At 47.3% G+C, this 19,092-nt stretch overlaps 1 protein-coding gene across 2 annotated transcripts in view; it reads right to left on the bottom strand.

Annotated features, from left to right (window-relative positions):
- cux1a (cut-like homeobox 1a) overlaps positions 1-19,092 on the bottom strand; it is a 120,546-nt gene that overhangs the window by 27,172 nt on the left and 74,282 nt on the right. For both annotated transcript variants that reach the window (XM_048983607.1, XM_048983608.1), the window contains exons 9-12: positions 7,208-7,256; positions 4,313-4,417; positions 3,257-3,445; positions 2,762-2,820 (exon numbers count right to left, since the gene is read on the bottom strand). In XM_048983607.1, the coding sequence (XP_048839564.1) occupies positions 2,762-2,820; positions 3,257-3,445; positions 4,313-4,417; positions 7,208-7,256 (402 nt within the window). The remainder of the gene's footprint in view (positions 1-2,761; positions 2,821-3,256; positions 3,446-4,312; positions 4,418-7,207; positions 7,257-19,092) is intronic.

The raw sequence follows: 19,092 nt of genomic DNA, 5'->3' as shown, positions 1-19,092 counted from the left end.
TGAAGTATACCAAACCACAGTATACCAAAACAGTATTATGTGGTGTGCTCCGCTACTGTGCATATCACACTGAAGTATACCAAATCATAGTATACCAAAACAGTATTATGTGGTGTGCCCCACTACTGTGCATATCACACTGAAGTATACCAAACCACATTATACCAAAACAGTATTATGTGGTGTGCCCCACTACTGTGCATATCACACTGAAGTACACCAAACCACAGTATACCAAAACAGTATTATGCGGTATGCTGCAGTATTGTGCATATCACACTGAAATATATCAAACCACAGTATACCAAAACAGTATTATGTGGTGTGCCCCACTACTGTGCATATCACACTGAAGTACACCAAACCACAGTATACCAAAACAGTATTATGTGGTATGCTGCACTACAGTGCATATTGCACTGAAGTATACCAAACCACAGTATACCAAAAAAGTATTATGCACAGTACTGGGGCACACCACATATCAAACTGAAGTATACCAAACCACAGTACAGTAAGCCCTCGTGCATTCGCACTTCGCAAATTCACAGATCCGCGAAAATTTCATTGGAACCGAACTTAATTGCATCTGCAATTTTTTCACACATCTGTGTTCCTTTTTATGTACATACTGTATTGTACCTTTTTACAAGATGTGAATCCCATTCGCAAAGTTTATTCCCTTTCGAACTCTCATGAGCTGCTTGTCCGATCCTCCTGTGTGTCACGCCCCCCTCATCTACCTTGTGTGGAATCTCCGTGTGATCAGCCGTTTCGAGTTGATGTCATTAGACCTCTGTATTTAAGTTGCGTTTAAGTATGTTTCCCAAGTTCAGGCATTAACGTCATTTTGAGTTTGCTGCTTGTTCCGTTGTCCTGCTTGTCTTTTGATTAAACCCTGTGTTCCCCGATTACTTTGGTCCTGTCCCTACTTCCCCTGTCCGTGCCCCGGCAATACGTGACAGGAACGCTAATGGTTACATAAATATTAGAAAATAGTTAATTTACTATTTTGTGATTAGTAAGAATTAACGTAAATTCAACGCACAAAAATGATACATTTCTTGAAAGGTGCTTATGTTTACGTACATAGCAAATGCGTCCCGGGTTTCCATCCCAAGACGCATTTGCTATAAACACTGACAGGGTTGGTTTTTAAAGGTAATGTATTAAGCTAACTTTTAAATGAAATTAAAGTGTTTTGGGGTCATATTTAGGATTTAAACTAAAGAAATAAGCACATATTACCATTTTTAGTGACTACCAAAGATTTGCGAATCCTCCTCATTCGCGATGGGTTCTGGAACGTAATCCGAGTATTATGTGGTGTGCCCCACTGCTGTACATATCACACTCAAGTATACCAAACCACGGTAAACCAAAACAGTACTATGTGGTATGTTGCGCTACAGTGCAGATTGTACTGAAGTATACCAAACTATAGCATACTAACTTTTGGGTGTCACAAAACGCATCTGATTAATATTTTAGTTGTACTACGAGTCTGCTTAACAAATTGTGGGTGTAAATAAATGTACATATAGTAATGAAAAGATGGTGTCCCACCAAATGATTTGCCTATCACCTGAAGCCCTGGGAATTATTGTGCCTGCGTGAAATAACATCGATATCATATCACCCAAACCTCATTCACATGACACAAATCAGGCACGTAAAATCAACCGTGTTATTCTACAGCCTGTTACTCCAGCTGAATGCCTATTGTAACTTTCTACACAGGAAGTGTGTTAACCGAAAGCTGCTGAGGGGAAAGTTTGACTCATTACAGTGAATTGTCTTCACTGGAGCAAGCTATCAATACAAATTAAACACTTGCAGCCGAAAATAACAGCATTTCAACAGCCCCACAAAGAATCGGGAGAGAAGCTCCAGAGATATTAAGGTTTAATGTTTCAAAAAGTGTTATTGTGGCGTAAATCAAGTTACGGGGGATCATGACACGCTTCGCTTTGTGGTAATTCTCGCAGCTATCAGATTGAAGAAGCAAACAGATCAGTAGAAAACAAGCACAATAAAGTCCGATTATGGTGTCTGTCAGTTAAGTTTATAAACCTCTGCATTTATCCCACGAACCGAGAGAAGTTAGGGCGATAACTCTGCACAGAATCCAAAATGGACTAGCTCGAAGACAGGGAACTGCAGACCTTTGCCGGTAGGGCATGAAAGCAAACCTGAAATTACATTTCATATTTGGGAGTCAACAAAATGGCGAGACCGCCAACTGCTAACACAAACGGGTCAATGGCCTGTTGCCACGAAAAACACGAAAATAATGGAGACTTACAATCTAAGACGACGGCGGTATTGACTTTCCTGCTGTCGGCAAAGAAGAAATATGGAAGGTAGCGGGCATAAACCCTACCAATGAAGCATACACCCCCCCTTCTGCAGTGTTCCCCTACCCCGGACTGGAGCGGGGAAGGAGACGCGGACGCGAGCGTAAGCAGAGGCACGTCTGATTCACACGGGGAAGGTCTTCGTTGTGTGGATGATGGCAGTCTCTTAACACTGCCGTCCAGCCAACAAGAAGAGGGAGCTGGGGTAGGGAGGTGTGGGGGGTGATGCAGGTACCCAGGCGACAAGCAAAGGTCAGTAGGAGTCGAGGGTTGGCATGGTGTCAGAAAGCTGGGTCTCTAAACCAGGCCAGGGGGGGCCAGACACACACTGGGGGCGAGGTCCGAACACAACGGGGCTCAGAAACAGACGGCCCGGCTGAGCCTGGCGTGGCCCCATCACTTACTTCAGCTCCTTCTTCAGTTCCTCATAATCCGCCTGCTCCTGCAACTTCTCCTCCAGTTGCTGTGGGGCAGAAACAGACAGTGACCCTCAGAGTACAGGGATGCGAATGGGCTGAAGAGGATGCGTCACGTGGCGGAGAATCCTCAGCTCCATCGTCAGCTACCACAATCCTCCCTCAAGGGGTCACCACAATCTGGCAAGTAAATAACTGACCAGCTAACCCAGATGGGCCAATACGAAATTCAACCTGTACTGCAAACAGCAGCCAGAAAAATAAGCTGGGGGAAGTGGCTTCAAACGGGCCTGCAAAATCAACTTGAGCAAGAACAGCGAATTGAGGAAAGCGGGTCATTCTAAAGGCAAACACTACAGAGAGAGCAGCTGTCTAGCTACATGGCCGCTGCTTGTGAGCCGCCCAATAGAGAGGCTGGCCCCGAACGTGTGCTGGCCAATCAGACGGGGGATGTGGAGCTGCACAGCCGTGCCCTGCCCTGACCTTCAGGGTGGAGTTCTTGCTGCTGAGCTGCCGCTCCAGCTGTGTGATCTGGTTGGCCGAGGTCTCCCGCAGCTTGTTCAGGCTGGCCTGCAGCCGCTGCACGTCTTCCACCAGCTGCACCACCTCGCGTTCCTTGGCGCTGAGCTCCACCTCTAGACTGGAGCGTGACAGCACTTCCAGGGCCTGCTCCTGTGGAGGGGGACCAATTGGGTGGCGGGAGAGTCAGCTATACACAGATTCATATAAAACTGGGGGTTATATTTGGAGGATCTGAAATCTCACAAGCTAAAAAGTAACAAGTTTAACAAAACACAAACCCACACACACACAGGTTTGTATTCATATCTTGGTGGGGACCGTCCATTCATTTCTATGAGCAAGACCCTAATTCTAACAGGGACGACCTTAACTCCTACTCAGCCCTAACCTTAGCCATTAGTAACCAAACAAAATAAGACCATTTGTCTTTTAATTGCAATCACAGATTTTTATAAAATTGAATTCCCTCTTGTCCAGACAACATCAAACCAGCAGGTTTTTAATCATATTATTGGGAAATTTTGGAAAGTTGTTTTGGGGGAGCTTCCGAAAAACCGCCTGAGTGGCCTGCAGCTCTCCATCATGCCCCAGCACTCGGGTGATTAATTAAAGTCCTCTCGCGGATAAAGAGCAGCATCGCCTGGTGTTTTCAGGTAGAAGTAAATTGCTGATTTGGCCATTTTCTCAGTCAGCAGCGGATTTTCCCCCGTCAAAGCTATGTGAAGCTACTATCTACGCAAACAGGAACCTTAATTAATCAGGTAAGTGCTGGGACACCCCATCTTTAGACAAAATGGACCAGGACGACCACTGGCACCTTTAATGAAAGAAAGCAAACAAACCCGGCCTCCACGGGTCACAAACAACACATCAACCAAATCCCACTTGCCCAAAAGGGCTTATTTTCTTTTTGAGATTCTGCCATAAAGGTCGTCCAAAAGCAGGCCTGCAGATTTCCGACAGGCTTAACTTGTGCTGTGCCGTCGGTGACGCTGATGCTGTGGGGCGTCGGCCTACCATATCAGGTGCCTTCTGGATCTGCGTGGCCAGCTGTAGGGACTTGTTGGCCGACGTGAGCTGTTCCCGTAACGTCTCCGCCTCCCTCTCCGCCACCTCGGATCGCTGCGAAAGGAGCAGGATGTAAAGGCGGGTTACGTTTCCCTGGCAACAGCGAAGGTCACCTGATGCGGCACCATGGGGCCTATAGGTGTAGTCAGCAGAGTAGCAGGTAGGGGCCACGCCCTCTGTGTGGGTAACCAGAGATTTAGGCATGCCCCTCCCCCACGCAATGGGCAGCACCCCCCCCCTCCCGCCAACACAGTTGAGGTTCACGGCACAGGTCAAAAGCATTCCTGATGGGAATCAGCCAGGCCATATCTGATAGGGAGGTACCATGACAGCACCAGCAGCTTAAGTTATTGTTCCGCAACCCACAGATCTTACAAACGAAGGCGTCGTTCCCCGACGCCGCGACGGGGTTCACGATAAGACTCCTCACCTGCATACGCAGCTACACAACATCTGCCAATCAGAGCCTTTTGTACACGCAAGTCACCAAAAAAAAAAAAAAAAACTCTGACCTTTATCTGGCATCAGCATGTCTCAGTGTAGACAGCAAAAGCACATCAGCATTAACCAGCGAACATTATGTAAAAATATACTGTAAAGTTTTCAAGTATGCATGTATGAAAGAGGTAGCTGCTCCCCTGATAGTTTCTCAGGTTTACATGACAATTCAGAAGCAGCTAAAATGGGGACCCCCCCCCCCCTCATATTTATTTATATAATAGTGATAAAAACATTTATGGTAAAGGTCACACTAAGCAGACGCCATCAATAGGTGTAAGGTTACCCTGGCAACAAGTCACCTGCTAAAGTTTATATAGCAGCCAACCAAGACCCTCCGGTCAACCCGATTCGGCTGTTCTATTCCTGTGGAATTCTGGGTAACGATCTCTGGATACCAGAGAACACTGTTTGAGCTACAGGACTGGGCCGGTGGCAATTACATTAGCACAGGCCTATTAGCACGTATTACATGGGGAATTATTTACTGCACGATCTCAGCTGGCCCATCTCACTGGCTGTCAGACACCTTGCTTATTTTTGATTAATTTCTGATTTCCTCTGATTCCTTCCTGGCAAATAAGTTTCAGCACTGTTTAGTACACTTGCTCTTCTCCTTCAGTCGCATCTGTTCTTTTTTGAACAACCTGTTTTTCCGCTATTTGCTATGAAGAAAGCTGCCAAGTACGAGTGACTGCACATCGGTGAAGTTTTACTGAGCAGTGTTATATGACCAGGAGGCTCAAAACCTTATTGATTAAACACACAAGCTCTAAAAGATAATTAGCCAGAGACGGGTGCTGGTAGAGTAACAATGCAAAATTTTTTAATTTATGTGAAGAGCAAAAACAAACCGTGGGTGGAAAAATGCATACTGTAAGCACCTAAATTATTAATTATACTTTAAAAACAATTAAGTATTCAACCTTTAGATGTTTGGGAGCTAAAGCCGTCATCTTTATGGAATTATGGAAATGTAACATTTGCAGATGCTAAACAACACCAAATTAATCTTATTTTATACATTTTTATGACATACAAAACCCAGCGTTTATATTATTTAAATTATTAGGGCTAACTTAATTGCTCTCCTGAAGTAATCGCTATTTTCAGCATTTCCAGAACTTTCAACTGTGGGAAGAGAGAGTGGGGAGGGAGAAAAAAAAACAGCTGAAAGTTCAGGCTGTTCAGACAGCATATATGCGGAAGGTGCTGTGGCCTTGTCGTTCTCCGAAAGTAGGACACGTGCGGAGAAGCTGCGTCTCCAGGTAGCAGCGACAGGCAGAAATAGCGGCCGGACCGTCAGCACCACGACCCCGCCAACCCGGACTCCCCATCACCACGACTCACACGCCAAACCAGGCAGAAAGGCTGTTTCTGCTAACTAATTTGGGGAGATGGGAGTGTGCAAAGGTGCTCAAATTACAATTTAATTAATGTCCTTTTCTACACTTTCCTTCAAATTTTAACAGAAAAGTTTTCTGCGGCTGCTGGGATGTTGTGAGTTTCTTAATCCAGGTCCTGGGGCTGTGTGCGCATGCCGGGCTTTGTTAAAGCTAAGATCTTAATTAATTAGTTCGGATTAAGCCGTTAAAAATGCGGCTTTAAAGCCATCTTGCTACAATTATGTCCTAAGTTATTTAAGGGCATACATTCAGTTTTGTGTGTTTTGAACAAATTAGTAGCTGACACCTGTGAATGTACAGTGTAAACTCATTCTTGTTCTTGGCTTAAAAAACAATGAGAATATTGTTTATTCACTTTTAGCATACAAATGACCTTTGTCCTGAGCGTAAATACGAGCCCTAGGTACAGAACAGACCCCGAGGAGTGATCGACCTGGAGGAAACACGTGGGTCGTACAAACGAGTGCAGAATGGGCAGACAGAAGCTCAATGAGGAATGTTACAGCACGAGTGCTGATGTGTCTCTCAAGATGGCACATGGACTGACAATGCAAGACCAGGCAGGGAAGATGACGCAAAACAGGCCTGCCACCCCGCACACACCAAAGCAGAACGGCTGCTCTGTTTGCTTGGGTATTTCGGAAAAGGGGTATTCTGCAGTGCATCGCCGGTCACTGCCTGTTTATCGCCCTGGAGCTGAATGCGGGCCGATTCAGAAGTGAACCGTGCTTCCAGGTTGTAGATAACGTCTACCCACAATCCTTTGCTCCAATCATATCATTCGCTCTGCCTGCCTGAGGAATCAGGCGCATGAGAGCCTCAAAGAGACTGGTCTTGAGCTCCTGAGAACACAAGTGACACTCACTGTTCGAGAGAACCCTGTAGAAGGCTCATTAATGAAGCATAGCAGAGCGATTCAAACAATGTGATGGGGGCTCACCTGATTGGCTCGCTCAAGGTCGGCCATCACCATCTTGATCTCGTTGACCCTGGGGGAAAAAAAGAGCAAAGTTTAATATTGAATTACGCAGGTGAGGGGATGGTGCTGGTGTAAACAAACAGAATTTCAAGACACTGGGCCACTTATGTCCTCAGAACAAGGATTTTGTGAGAGGATTAGGAAATATTTGTAACTGGTTTTTGCGCTGCTACCTTATCTTCCGTCCTTAACAATATCCTAGTTGAATCGAGGCAAAATACACTCAGTGCTTCACAAAGACAGAGATGAGGGTTTAAAAATACACACACATCCATGAAGCAAATTAATGTTCAGCACTTCAGAAGCTTTTAAGTGAAAGAAGTTGTCATTCAAGTCAAGACAACGAAAAGGCTGCTAACCGACACAGAAGTGGTGCATGTGCCTGTCCACTGTGTGTATAGAGAACCAGTCAAAACTCTGCGAACCCCTCCAAAAATCATTTAATTTTCAACAAAATAATGACCCTAAGCACACCTCAGGTTTATGCAGTGCTGTGACAGATGACCTGGCCGCCACAATCCCCCCCTGACCTAAACACTATAGAGCTGGTTTGGGATGAGTTGGATCGAAAAGTAAGAGAAAAGTAGCCGACTGGTGCCCAGAACTTGAGGAAACTCCTTCAGGACTGCTGGAGAAGCATTCCAGGCTACATCTGGAAGCTGGCTCAGAGAATGTCAGAAGTCTGCAGTGCTGTCATCGAAGTAAAAGGGGGCTGTTTTGAAGAATCTAAACAGATGTTAAAATGTTGAGATGTCGAACACTTCTCTTGGTCATTGCAATGCTGGATATGTATTACTTCATTGTGTCAAGACATTTTACTACAAATTGAATATCAAGGCATTAACCAGAAAGTACAGGCGAATGCATTGAAAGCAGGTGTGTCCAGACTTTTGAATGGTACTGTACACCACACTTGCATATGTATGCCAGACATCTGAGGATTAAGATGGCGTTCAGCCTACACAAAGCATTCACTCATCTTTCCCACATTGTTATTGGATCATTTTCCAGAGGGCAGGAAACTCATGGCTATTTGAAGCGACGTGAGTTTAACCAGACTAGCGGATCATCAGGTCTAGTCTGCCATCTACGCGAGACGGAGCTCAGATGTACAGGCTGTAGTTAAGCCGCTGAGACTCAGACGCAATTTCTAAATATTACTCAAGTCTCAGGACAAAGTTGGAGTTATTCCCGAAACGTTGCTTCAGACAGAATCTGAGCTCTGCTTTTGATTAGATGCAGAATCGCTCTCAAATAGTATTTAACAAACTGATACTTACATGGTTTGGGAATGACAGAGTGCAGTGTTTGGTAATACACTTAAAATCAGTCCCAGACATCCAAAAGGGAAGAGGAGACTGCTACTGTGCGCACGTGTCCGCATAGCATGGGTGGAAAGTTCAGGTCCACAAAGTACAAATCCAGACCAAGGTTTTGTTTGGTTTTGATTACTCTGTGACTCTTTATACTCAATTGGTTGGTTGAAAGAAAACCTTGGTCTGGATTTGTACTTTGTGGACCTGGACTTTCCACCTCTGCCCCACAGCACCTCCAGTTGCCGCGTGTGCCATGAACCCCTCCCCCTACCGCTTGGGGGGGGCATTTCAGGCCTAAAGAGCCCCATGCGGCAGCTGCATGCCCTGAGCCACATTGCTGGGCCAGCGGTGAAACACAGGGATTACACTAATACAGCCTTCAGGCTCCCCTTAATACACGCTAATCTGACATAATATTTTCACTTTGGTTAGTGCCTGTATTTGCCCCTCGCCTGCTTATCTGGGAGTTAAGAGGCACCCTTCACCAGCGAGGGATCGGCACCAGGATGAGGACAGGGAGCACTAATGGATCCACACCCGGTCCGAGATGCTGCTGCTGTTTTTCAAAGCGGCTTTGTGCAGAGAGGGAATATTCCAAGGGAGGATGACGGAAGCCAATCAGAGCCGAGGTCATGGGCAGCGCTTTCTGGTCATATTTCGCTGCAGGGCCCTGCGATAAACCTCTTGCAGCAGAAAAGCGGACATCGGGTTCTGGTCGTAGGAGCGGGCGCTAAGCTTTACGGCCCTTACATGGATTATACATAAAAATCCAAACCCGAGCGTAAACATGTGTGCCTGTCAGGCGGGCGTGCCATCTAACTGTGTGCAATAAATGCTGATGAGTGTTTTTGATAATTACAGTTTATAATAACAGACTTTTTTAAGCTTAGAATTTCCTAAGCCCGTTCCAGGGGGCGGTTTTTCTAGAGAAATCTTATATAATTGTTCAGAGGATAAACATCTATCAACAGGAGGTTTTTTAAAATATGAAATGGAAGCATATGCTTAGTGCACTGACACCAAAGTCAGGTTTAAATGGAAGGTACTTAAAGCAGAAGCACCTTCCCAGTATACCCCTTCTACTCATCTCTCTCACACACCTCTCCCCATGTTCCCATCGTCCGACCTCAGTGCACACCTCAGCATCGCCGCATACGCGTCCCCGGCTGCCACGGCAGATTTTTTTTAGAAATCTTTTTTTCTCCCCCCATGTTAAAAGGGAAGAAATAACACACTGTGGAATGATTTTGTGGTGGAGTGCCTCTTTAAAGCTCCGAGTGCCCTCTTCAAAAACAAACCAACAGCCTTCAGCTAAATGCCTGCCTCCCGGCTATCGTGACAGGCTTCTTCACGGAGGAGCGAGCGAATCGTACAGCTTTCTGAGCCACTCCGAACTGGCCAGCACCTCGGTCCGAGCTGTAAAGCGGCAGCTACTCCGTGAAAGGCGTGACAACAGCGGGGGGGGAAGAAACGTTTGACCAAAATGCTTTGCCTGCTGAGAATATGTCCTTCTCAACAGCAGGAAGAGAAAAAAAAATCATACTAAAGAACACTTAAATACATTCTAAAATCAGCCCAGACCTACTGAGACAAAAGGACGACAATCAGAACTTCTAATGGCCTGATGTACATTGCAGGTGCCGCGGATGGTCTGACACGAAGCTACTTAATTATGCAAGGTTTTCTGTGCCTTTGTCACACCATTCATACAGTCACCCCCCCTTCCAAAAACCTCGCCAGGCAGACTTGCTGCAAACCTGGGAAATGCAGGACACAAAACCCAGTGGAACCCCACAAAAAAAAGGCAGATAATACACACAAGGAAAGACTTAAACACTCAACCCTGGAGGTCTCAAACAACAGCTTCTGACATAAAAAAAAAAAAAATGGGTTCAGGCACAACTATATTCAGTCCCAGAATCCCACAGGGCTCAAAGACGACTCGGTGTTCGCTGGCTCCATTTATGCATTTGGCACTGGTATGGTGAAGCTCACACTGCGACTGGCCAAATGAACGTTAATCATTTTAATTGCAACATCTAATTACAGATTACTCTGTTTAAAGATATCAGCTGGGTTTTATTAAGAATTTTAAGTGCACGGCATTTTTTAATGAGCGTTTTAATGAAAGCGCAGCCTGTGCCAGGACGCTCATTACGTTATTTATGATATCGATAATGTCGATGGGATGCTATATCCAGTGCGGTTTGGCTGCTGCTCCCCCGATAATGACAGCGACAGGAGTAATCAAACGTGCGCGTGCCCAGAGGTCGGGCCTCGCTACCACCAGCGCAGTGGCTCTAATGCGAATTCGCCCACGTGGCTAAAAACCACTTTGCACATTTGGGCGAGGCGGTCAGCTCATGTGACCTCTGCCAGCAACAGTGAAGCTTTTATGGTGTCTAATGCTTCATATTAACCAGATAAGGCTGGAGCGATCGAGTATTAACGCTAAGCACAGATGACCCTAATGTAGCCCAAATAGGTTAAAGCATCGAATTTGATGGTTTGACTCAAGGCAGAAGTATTTTAAATACCTTTGGATTTGCTGTGGAATTGAAATTAGACAGCAAACTTGGCTGTTTTATCATACAAGATCAACAGTTACGGTCTTTTATTAATCGACAGTTTTGATAATCATAAACGCCCATCAGTACTTTACCAAATATAAACCCAGATGCGCAGACACCACACTGAGGAATAAACACACTGCAATGCCCATCTGCAGCCACATGGAGGCAGGGTGCAACGAAGGACCTTCCAGAAGCAGCCCGAGAGACGCACCGGCAACCCAAACTTGAAGACTTACATGACCGGGTCATGGCTAGCCACTCGCGAACAGTTCCTTTTTAGCTCCAATAAGCATGGGGACAATCTCAGAAGCACCTCTCAGAGGGCATCAGGGTCTTCATATATGGCAGAACCATCAAATTCTAATAAAAGATAGCAGGGGGTTCCCCACATCAACATTCCAAGATTGGTCTCAAATATAGAAAGAACAGTGAGAGCTCCGGTTGCATGAAAAAGGCTGATGGGAAGGAAGGAAGGAGCACACAAGGCAGCCATTAGGGTCATGATCGCAGGTTGGTCCTCAGCTGTCTGGAAGAGAAGTAAGCCACGCTGTGTATGCTGAAGGTGGGGGTCGGACAGGAAGTAGGCCAACAGCTGGCTACTCATCCCTTTATCGGTATCTTGGGTCAGACAAGGGAAACAGTCTGACAGGGACTGAAGATAAAGTCGCAAAATACTCTGAGCCTAACTGGACTGCAAAGACGAGAAAGAAAAAGGCCCAGAAAAGTATCCAACCTACATCAAACTGCCCTTGAGAAATTCATTTCCAGGAGGGGAATGGAACTGAGAAGCGGCCTACGTGGGGAACGTGTCTGTGGAGTCTCTTCATTTACTTGAGCAATCAGAGAGACGTTGTCTTGATTTTATTTTTTAATTGGGGCTGATGAGTCAGTGCCTGGAACGGTAACGACCTCACGGTGAACCACTTTGTCGCCTTTGCAGAAAGTTGTTTAATCAGCTTCCTGGATGTTTTGTTATCTTGGGGAGGGAGAGAGTGCTTTTGGGTTCTGTTGCTGTCCCCCCCCCCTTCATCCTTGAGAAGTTCCAACAAGCTACCACGACTTAGATGATATTTACTGGTTTTAACATCTGAAAACAATGCATTTAAGGGATGTGGTGCCAGAGTCTGGAGACGTACATCTGACAGCCTTTTGGAAGCATTTGGAACTGCATTCTGGTGACCATGAGGAAAAAGGGCAGTTAACCCTCTGGGGTCTAGTGGTAGGGAACACACTTTCACTGACTGGGGCATGGTTACACATTTCATTCAATATCATAAACTTAATTCATGGCGAACTATTTCTTATATATTTTTTTTGGCATTAAACTCATCTTTATTTTAATGTGCTTTGTAGATATGTCAGATTTATATGAAGTTTGTAATTTGACAAAGTACATAGTAAGTAATGGTGGAAGTTTGTTTTGATCCCAGATATCTGATCACCAAAGTCTTGGCTGCATGAAGACGACTAAATGGTGTAGTTTCAACATTCAGTTGGATAAATAAATAAGAAAAACTCATGTCACTATTTCTAGCTCCTTTCACTGAATATGTAGCAACTTTCATGTGTATGCATGAGCCATTCACACCTGGCCCCACCCCTTTTATGGCACCATGCGAATGCGATCTGTATGCGGAAAAGCGGCTATTTATAATGCGAATAGCGATCTTCAAGTGAGGGCGGCACTATACGCCCCCGATGCAGGTAAAACAAAGTAAGGTGACATGGTTTACTTTTTTGCCGATTGAACCTAAAAAACTCTAATACTTCCGACAACTGACGTTTTGAAAAGAAGACAGATTTAGTCAGCGTTTTTTTCATGTTACCACAATACGATTTCAGCGAGTTATGAATTGAATTACACGAGAAAAATAGGCGGCATCTGCGACGATGCCGTCGACTCCAGAGGGTTAACTTCTGTGCAGAGAATCAGCAACCCTCCTGAACAGAGAGAGGGGATTCATCGCTAGGGATAGAGCTCAGAGGAGGCCAAATTCAACAGCGATGTAAATCCATGCGTAAGACTGGACAGGGGTCAAAATCCACATCTCAGGCTAATGGGTTGGGGGAGAGATGGGTTTAGCTTCAGCAGAAGCCTCGTTCCTGTATTCTGACATCCTGGGAAGTTAGGGGCAGTAATACTAATAGTATTTGCTGGGCAAATCACAACCGTCAAAGTTCAGAGGTAAAAGGAACAGGACCTTTTCATGCTCCCCTCCCACAGCTGCACTTTAGCCACAAGGTAATGAACGACGACCCAGAAAGGGGACCCGACGGCAAAGATACACCTGTGCCAGGCTTGGTTTCCTGGAATGATTCTGGGCTGAGCTTCAGGGATCGGGCCCCACAGCGAAGGACCCCTGCCCTTCATTTTAGGATGCCCGAGGATGAGGCAGAACACCCCAGCTTAACTCAAACACAGATGCGCTGAAGGTTTTTAAAGCCGTGCATAGTTATATATAAACTATCCCAAAACAATCACCATCTGGGCATGTTAAATACGCCATTAAACAGTCACATCAACAATCCTGATGGCGGGCAATTCTATTTTCAGCCCACTCATGTGACTTCTGATACAGCGCCGTGGGCGGCAGTGGAATGACGTGCCCGTAGTCATGAGCTGAGCTCTGGAGCTGGACACAGACGATGAGCAGACATTAAAGGAGGTCCTCGAGCGGCCACTGGAGGAAATTAGAGGTTAACCTGCTGCTGTTACAATGTGGCTGGGGGGGGAGGGGGCACAGGAGCGTGCTGGCAGTAATCCCCCCTGCCCTCTCTCTCTTTCATATCCTGCGTTCCTACTGTAGCCCAAATCCCCCAGGGCCAGCACGACATTTCGCAGATTTACCCCATTACATTTTAATTCCCACACCCCTCCCCTGCCGCTGCCAAGAGAAGACTGTTTGCATTTCCTTGGTTACCCCCCTCCCCCTTTTTGTACTCCTTCACAGTTGCTTAACCTTTCCGTGGCTGGGAAGAATGGCCCCAGAGGCTGGATGGCAGTGCAGCCACATCAGCGTCAGCCTTATTTATGCACCCCTGTGGTCACTCTCGGGACACTTTGGCCTGGATAGTGATTGGCTAGAGGTGTGTCATCCCCTTATGGTGAAAAGTGTTAAGTTTAGGCATTGACAGAAAGAAAAAACAAAAGACAGATATACAGAAGCTTGAACAGCTCTTTCTTCCCAACAATTAGGGAAAGAAAAGAAAACGGCTGAAGGATGCCAAAGTGTTAAACCAACTGTTACAACCCAACAAGCTTTTGATGAAATTTGTTCTGAAGCTAACCGAACCCCACTGAAACAACAGCATTATGAAAGCCGAGTGTACTGGGTACTAGCTCATGGCTGCAGCATGCAGCGAAGGTGGTGGAAAGTACTGCATCGGTCAGCTGCTGCAGTACGGACACCACGTCCTGCAAAATGCTGCACATGCAGGAAGGTGTTGCTACCTCTTCTGCAAGGCACTCTGAACGAGGCCTGCGCCGAGCATTAGTTGCATGGAAATGGCTACCGGGGCCGGAATGATGCTGTCAGACTTGCTGGTCATTCCTGGACCAGTGTCCTGAGACCCGGAGCGGTGGAGGGCGTGTCTTCTTGACGCCGCGTGTGTGTCACATAGAAGCTGATGTGAGGGGGCTCTGAACACTGCTGACATTTTAAGTCCTCGGTGAGGAGAGAGCGCCTGTTGGAACTGGACTAATAGTGAGACTGTTCGTGGGGGGGGTGGCGGGGGCACGTCCAGAGCAGCTCTCTAGTTCCAGCCTGTAGGCATGGTGCCCACACGAGAGGGAGTGAAGTGAATAATACAGAAGCATAGCACACGCACAGATTAAGGCGACACAGTGAGAAAACGGGGGACCCCCGATCGGGGCCCCTTGAGGGTGACACCACGACACGAACACGTCACAGACGCAGAAGACGATCACTACGGAGGTCGGCCCTGCTCGCTATCACCCACTGCCACCCCCAGGCCTTGACCTGTTCTCATTCTGACACCCCATCCTTTCCGACAATCCTTGAGCCAATCAGGGGACGGCACCACCCCCAGTGTGCAGCCCAGAAGAGATGGCTGACTCACCCGGGGCTCCAGGTGATCACACCCAACATAGACACACCCTCTAGATCAGTATTTCTCAATTCAGTCCTTGGGGACCCACAGCCGGTCCACGTTTTTGCTCCCTCTGAGCTCCCTGTCAGACTGTCCATGTTTTTGCTCCTTCCCAGGAGCAAAAACATGAACTGTCTGTGGGTCCCTGAGAACCAAAATTGGGAAACACTGCTCTAGATTCAAGATCTCTGGTAAGATACAGAGCTGGAGGCCTTCCTGGTGCCACCGAGCAGGTTACCTTCTTAAAATGTATTCAACTTATCCTTCAGATCTGAAGACTGTCCCAAAAACCCTTTCTGAAAACAACCCAAAACCATGGACATAAGTACAGGTATTTTCCGAAGCTAATCTAATGCCTAATACGGGATGTACTGATCTCATTCTGTATATCTGACTTTTTAAATAGCATTCTCCCCACCCCAGACTGGGGGGGGGGGGGGGCAAGGCTGTAACAATAGTATATATATATATATATATATATATATATATATTGGGGGGGGGGGGGGGGAGATTGTGAGCAAATCTGAATACTTGGAGGGGTGTGTGTGTGTGTGTGTGTGTGTGTGTGTGTGTATCCAGGAGCAATGTGTAACGCGATCCAGCTACACGCACCATCTTCCGGAGGCTATTAATGTGGCGAATGAACAGTGATTGATTCAGTTTACCTCCGGTCATTTCTCCTTGTTCGAAGAACAAATCATGTTGCATAAAGATTTTTGTGTTTAATTACATGAATACTAACAGTCTAACCAAATGACGAGAATCGACTGACCAGATTCCTGTAGACAATAAAAGGGTGTGCAGGAAAGATTAATATATTCATTCATCTCTCTGCATTTTTTTAGAATGTGAATAACTGCTAGGGACAGGACGGGCTGTGACCCAGTGACCTTAAAACTGTTTCACTGGAGCCCAGCTCTTAAAAAACAATGCAGTTGATGTTTTGTGCGTTTTTGGCCTGTATAGTTTTATTTCATCTGACAATGGACATTATGATTTTATTGAAGGTGCAAGTAAAGTCAATGCCTCCGGCATATTGATTTTTGTTTTGACAAACGGTGCACAGGTTTTTGAATTTTTTCTCAGCTGAATATTGTTGCTCACACAGTAGAATGACGATATGTACTGAACGGAAACACAACAGTGGGTCTGGTGTTTCAGCATGATGATAGAAGGCTGGGGTTTGAATTTCACATTCGATAAAAAGGCTTTCCTTTTGCGGAGTTATGAAAGTTAAAATAAGTTTAAGGAAGATTAACACTCTACCGTACTAACGACTACCATACACAGCTTTTAAGACAAACTAGCGCAAGTAAATAGGCTTGTGTCTTTTCACTTTGGAAACATCTCTGCTGTTCATACAGAGCTCCAATAGTTGTCATAGAGGTATTAAGATTCTAATTCCACAAACTGCCAAACATCCCCAAGCCCAGAAATGCCTGCAGTAGCTGGTCTGAAAGGGTAAATTTTTAAGGTGTATTGGAACAGGGAGCTTCTATCTAACTGCTGGTGAAGCGGTTAGACTGTCTCAGAGGCTAGCAGGGGTCGTCAGCATGAGATCTGGCTGTCTACAATCCCCACGCAGATCAAGCCATCCGGCTCGGCCTGTTGGAGGCACAGATGCAATGGGGCCTTCAGGGGTACGTTGGGGAAGAAGAACTGGTCAGCAAAGTGAAAGCACGTCAGGCTAGCCTGGGTTTACAGGCACTCTGGGGCCTTAATCAACTAAGAAACAAGAAGAAAACTTACATCAAAAAAAGGAGAAAATCTTTCAATGCTTGTAAGGCTAGCTCAGAATCAACCTTGTTAATTATATTAACACCCAGAATTCACTAAGGGCATGTACCATGCCGGTGAGACGATGGACAAGGGAATTCAGACCCCCTTGTGCTCTGGCTGCGGCGTACGAATCACAGCTGTGCTTTTGAAAGAATGCTTTTCTCAGCTCTCAGCCACTGTACTGCTAGAAACTGCTGAAATCACGTTGCCAAAATCAAGCTTCATGCGTGTCATTCACAGGGTGCACAAGGAGGCAAAAACAACTGCACACGAGAAACAGCGTCCCGGCTGTATGAGCCTGTAAGGAGCGTGGCAGCGTTGGCTGGAGATTAAGGGCGCGGGGTGTTAAGGCCGGCTGACTCCCGGGGGAGGAGAGGGGGCCAGGGAGCAGCCACACTGAGCAGGGACTACAGAGCACAGCAGCGCATTAAAGTTTCACATCAGGGGGAGGAGCACAGCAGCTAGCTGGAAGGCAAAGGCCTGAGGCACTCTAGGGAGGGGGCGGGGGGTTGTCGAAAAGGGAGAAGGGGTGGGGGGGGCAACGTACGGGTCAGCAGCAAAGGTGCTGGACAGCGGTGGCGCCAGAATATGGAGTGTTCCAGACCTCTGCAAACATCAACATTCCTCAGTGAGCAGTGGTAAATGGTGCGGGGGTGGGGGTGGGGGGGGGGGGACGCAATCAAAACATGAGAGGAATTATCACCCAGCATAGTCCCTACTAAAGTGAAGCAGAAACCTTCACAGCTAACCCCCTCGGCCCCTCCGGTGTGGGGGAAGGGCAGGAAGTGAGGCTGGGGGGGGGTGGATGGAGGAAGGAAGGTAAGGGGAGTTTGGGGGGGGTGGTGAAAAACAAAGGGAAAAAGGAACCGTAAAAGAGGGAAAAAGAGGAAAACTGTGGGCTGTCTGACAGCCGGCATTAACAGCTACAGTCATTAACACAGGTGACGGCATTGAGCCCCCACACCTGCCGGTGCCCCCCCCCCCCGAAGGACCTGATTTAAACGCACCGTAATGTGAAACCCATAGGCAGCCACATACAGAGAACACGGCGGGAAAAAAAGTCACCTGTCACGTGGTGGGCAAAGGTGACAAGCAACTGAGATCAAAGGTGGCGAAAGGGCCCCCAAAGGGCCGGTGGCCCCCACCTCCCTGCCTGCTCGTTAGTGGCCAACTATATGCGACGCCCTCTCTTTTGACAAGGGCTCAGGCCACACCCCCCCGGTACGCTGACACTGCTGCTTCTGACATTAAACCACAGATGGGCTGTGGCTCGACGGGAACACCGGCTACGGGATTGAGGCGGCCTGTCTGGCAGACCCGGTACCACTCTGCTGACACAGACACCCTCAGGACCACTCCTACAGTATGTGGAGTCAGCAGCCAGAAGGAAGCTCCTCCATAAGGAAAACTGTCCCCCGGTCTTGGAATCTGCATTTTTATGCATCCACAGAGGCACTTTGAATGATATTACCGCCGTGCGGGAAAGTGCTGCTCAACACCGGACAGACAGACAGACCCGGCAGCTGCCAGCTGGGTCCGACTGGCGGTTTCACCCGCAGACAGCTGCAAGCGGCCGGCAGCCATTGGCACCCCCCGAAAGGCCGTTTTACACGTCACAGCTGTTACATCTCATCCAGGCAGATGCCAGGGGCTCGGAGTGGGGGACAGAAAGGCCCGTTTGTCTTAAACCAACACGGGAAACGTGAGGGTCGCGGCCGAGCCGGGATGAACACGGCGCTGCAAACTGGCGGCTTGAGGGAAATCGAAAAGGATCAATCCTCACTCCTCCGGCGGGCTTGGGGGGAGATTAGACAGGGGGAGGGGAAAAATGCAGCAGAAGAGAAGATGGAACGGGAGTAACAACAAGCGCGGGGGGGGGGGGGGGGGAGCTGGGAGGACAGATGACAGGAAACAAGATGGAGGGATAATGGGAGGAGGGCTTGCAAGAGGAGCCCCCACCCCCCACAGCCACATTTCAGGGGCCCTCGGCAGACAGTGGGGTGGGGTGGGGTGGGGGGGAGTTTTCCAGCATTGGCTCTTCAGCCCAAACGTAATTAGCCCTCAGAGA

The sequence above is a fragment of the Brienomyrus brachyistius genome, chromosome 18 (genome assembly GCF_023856365.1).
Source record: "Brienomyrus brachyistius isolate T26 chromosome 18, BBRACH_0.4, whole genome shotgun sequence".
NCBI classification, from domain to species: Eukaryota; Metazoa; Chordata; class Actinopteri; order Osteoglossiformes; family Mormyridae; genus Brienomyrus; species Brienomyrus brachyistius.
Note: the sequence above shows the minus strand (reverse complement) of the source record. Positions and strands in the feature narration are given on the sequence as shown.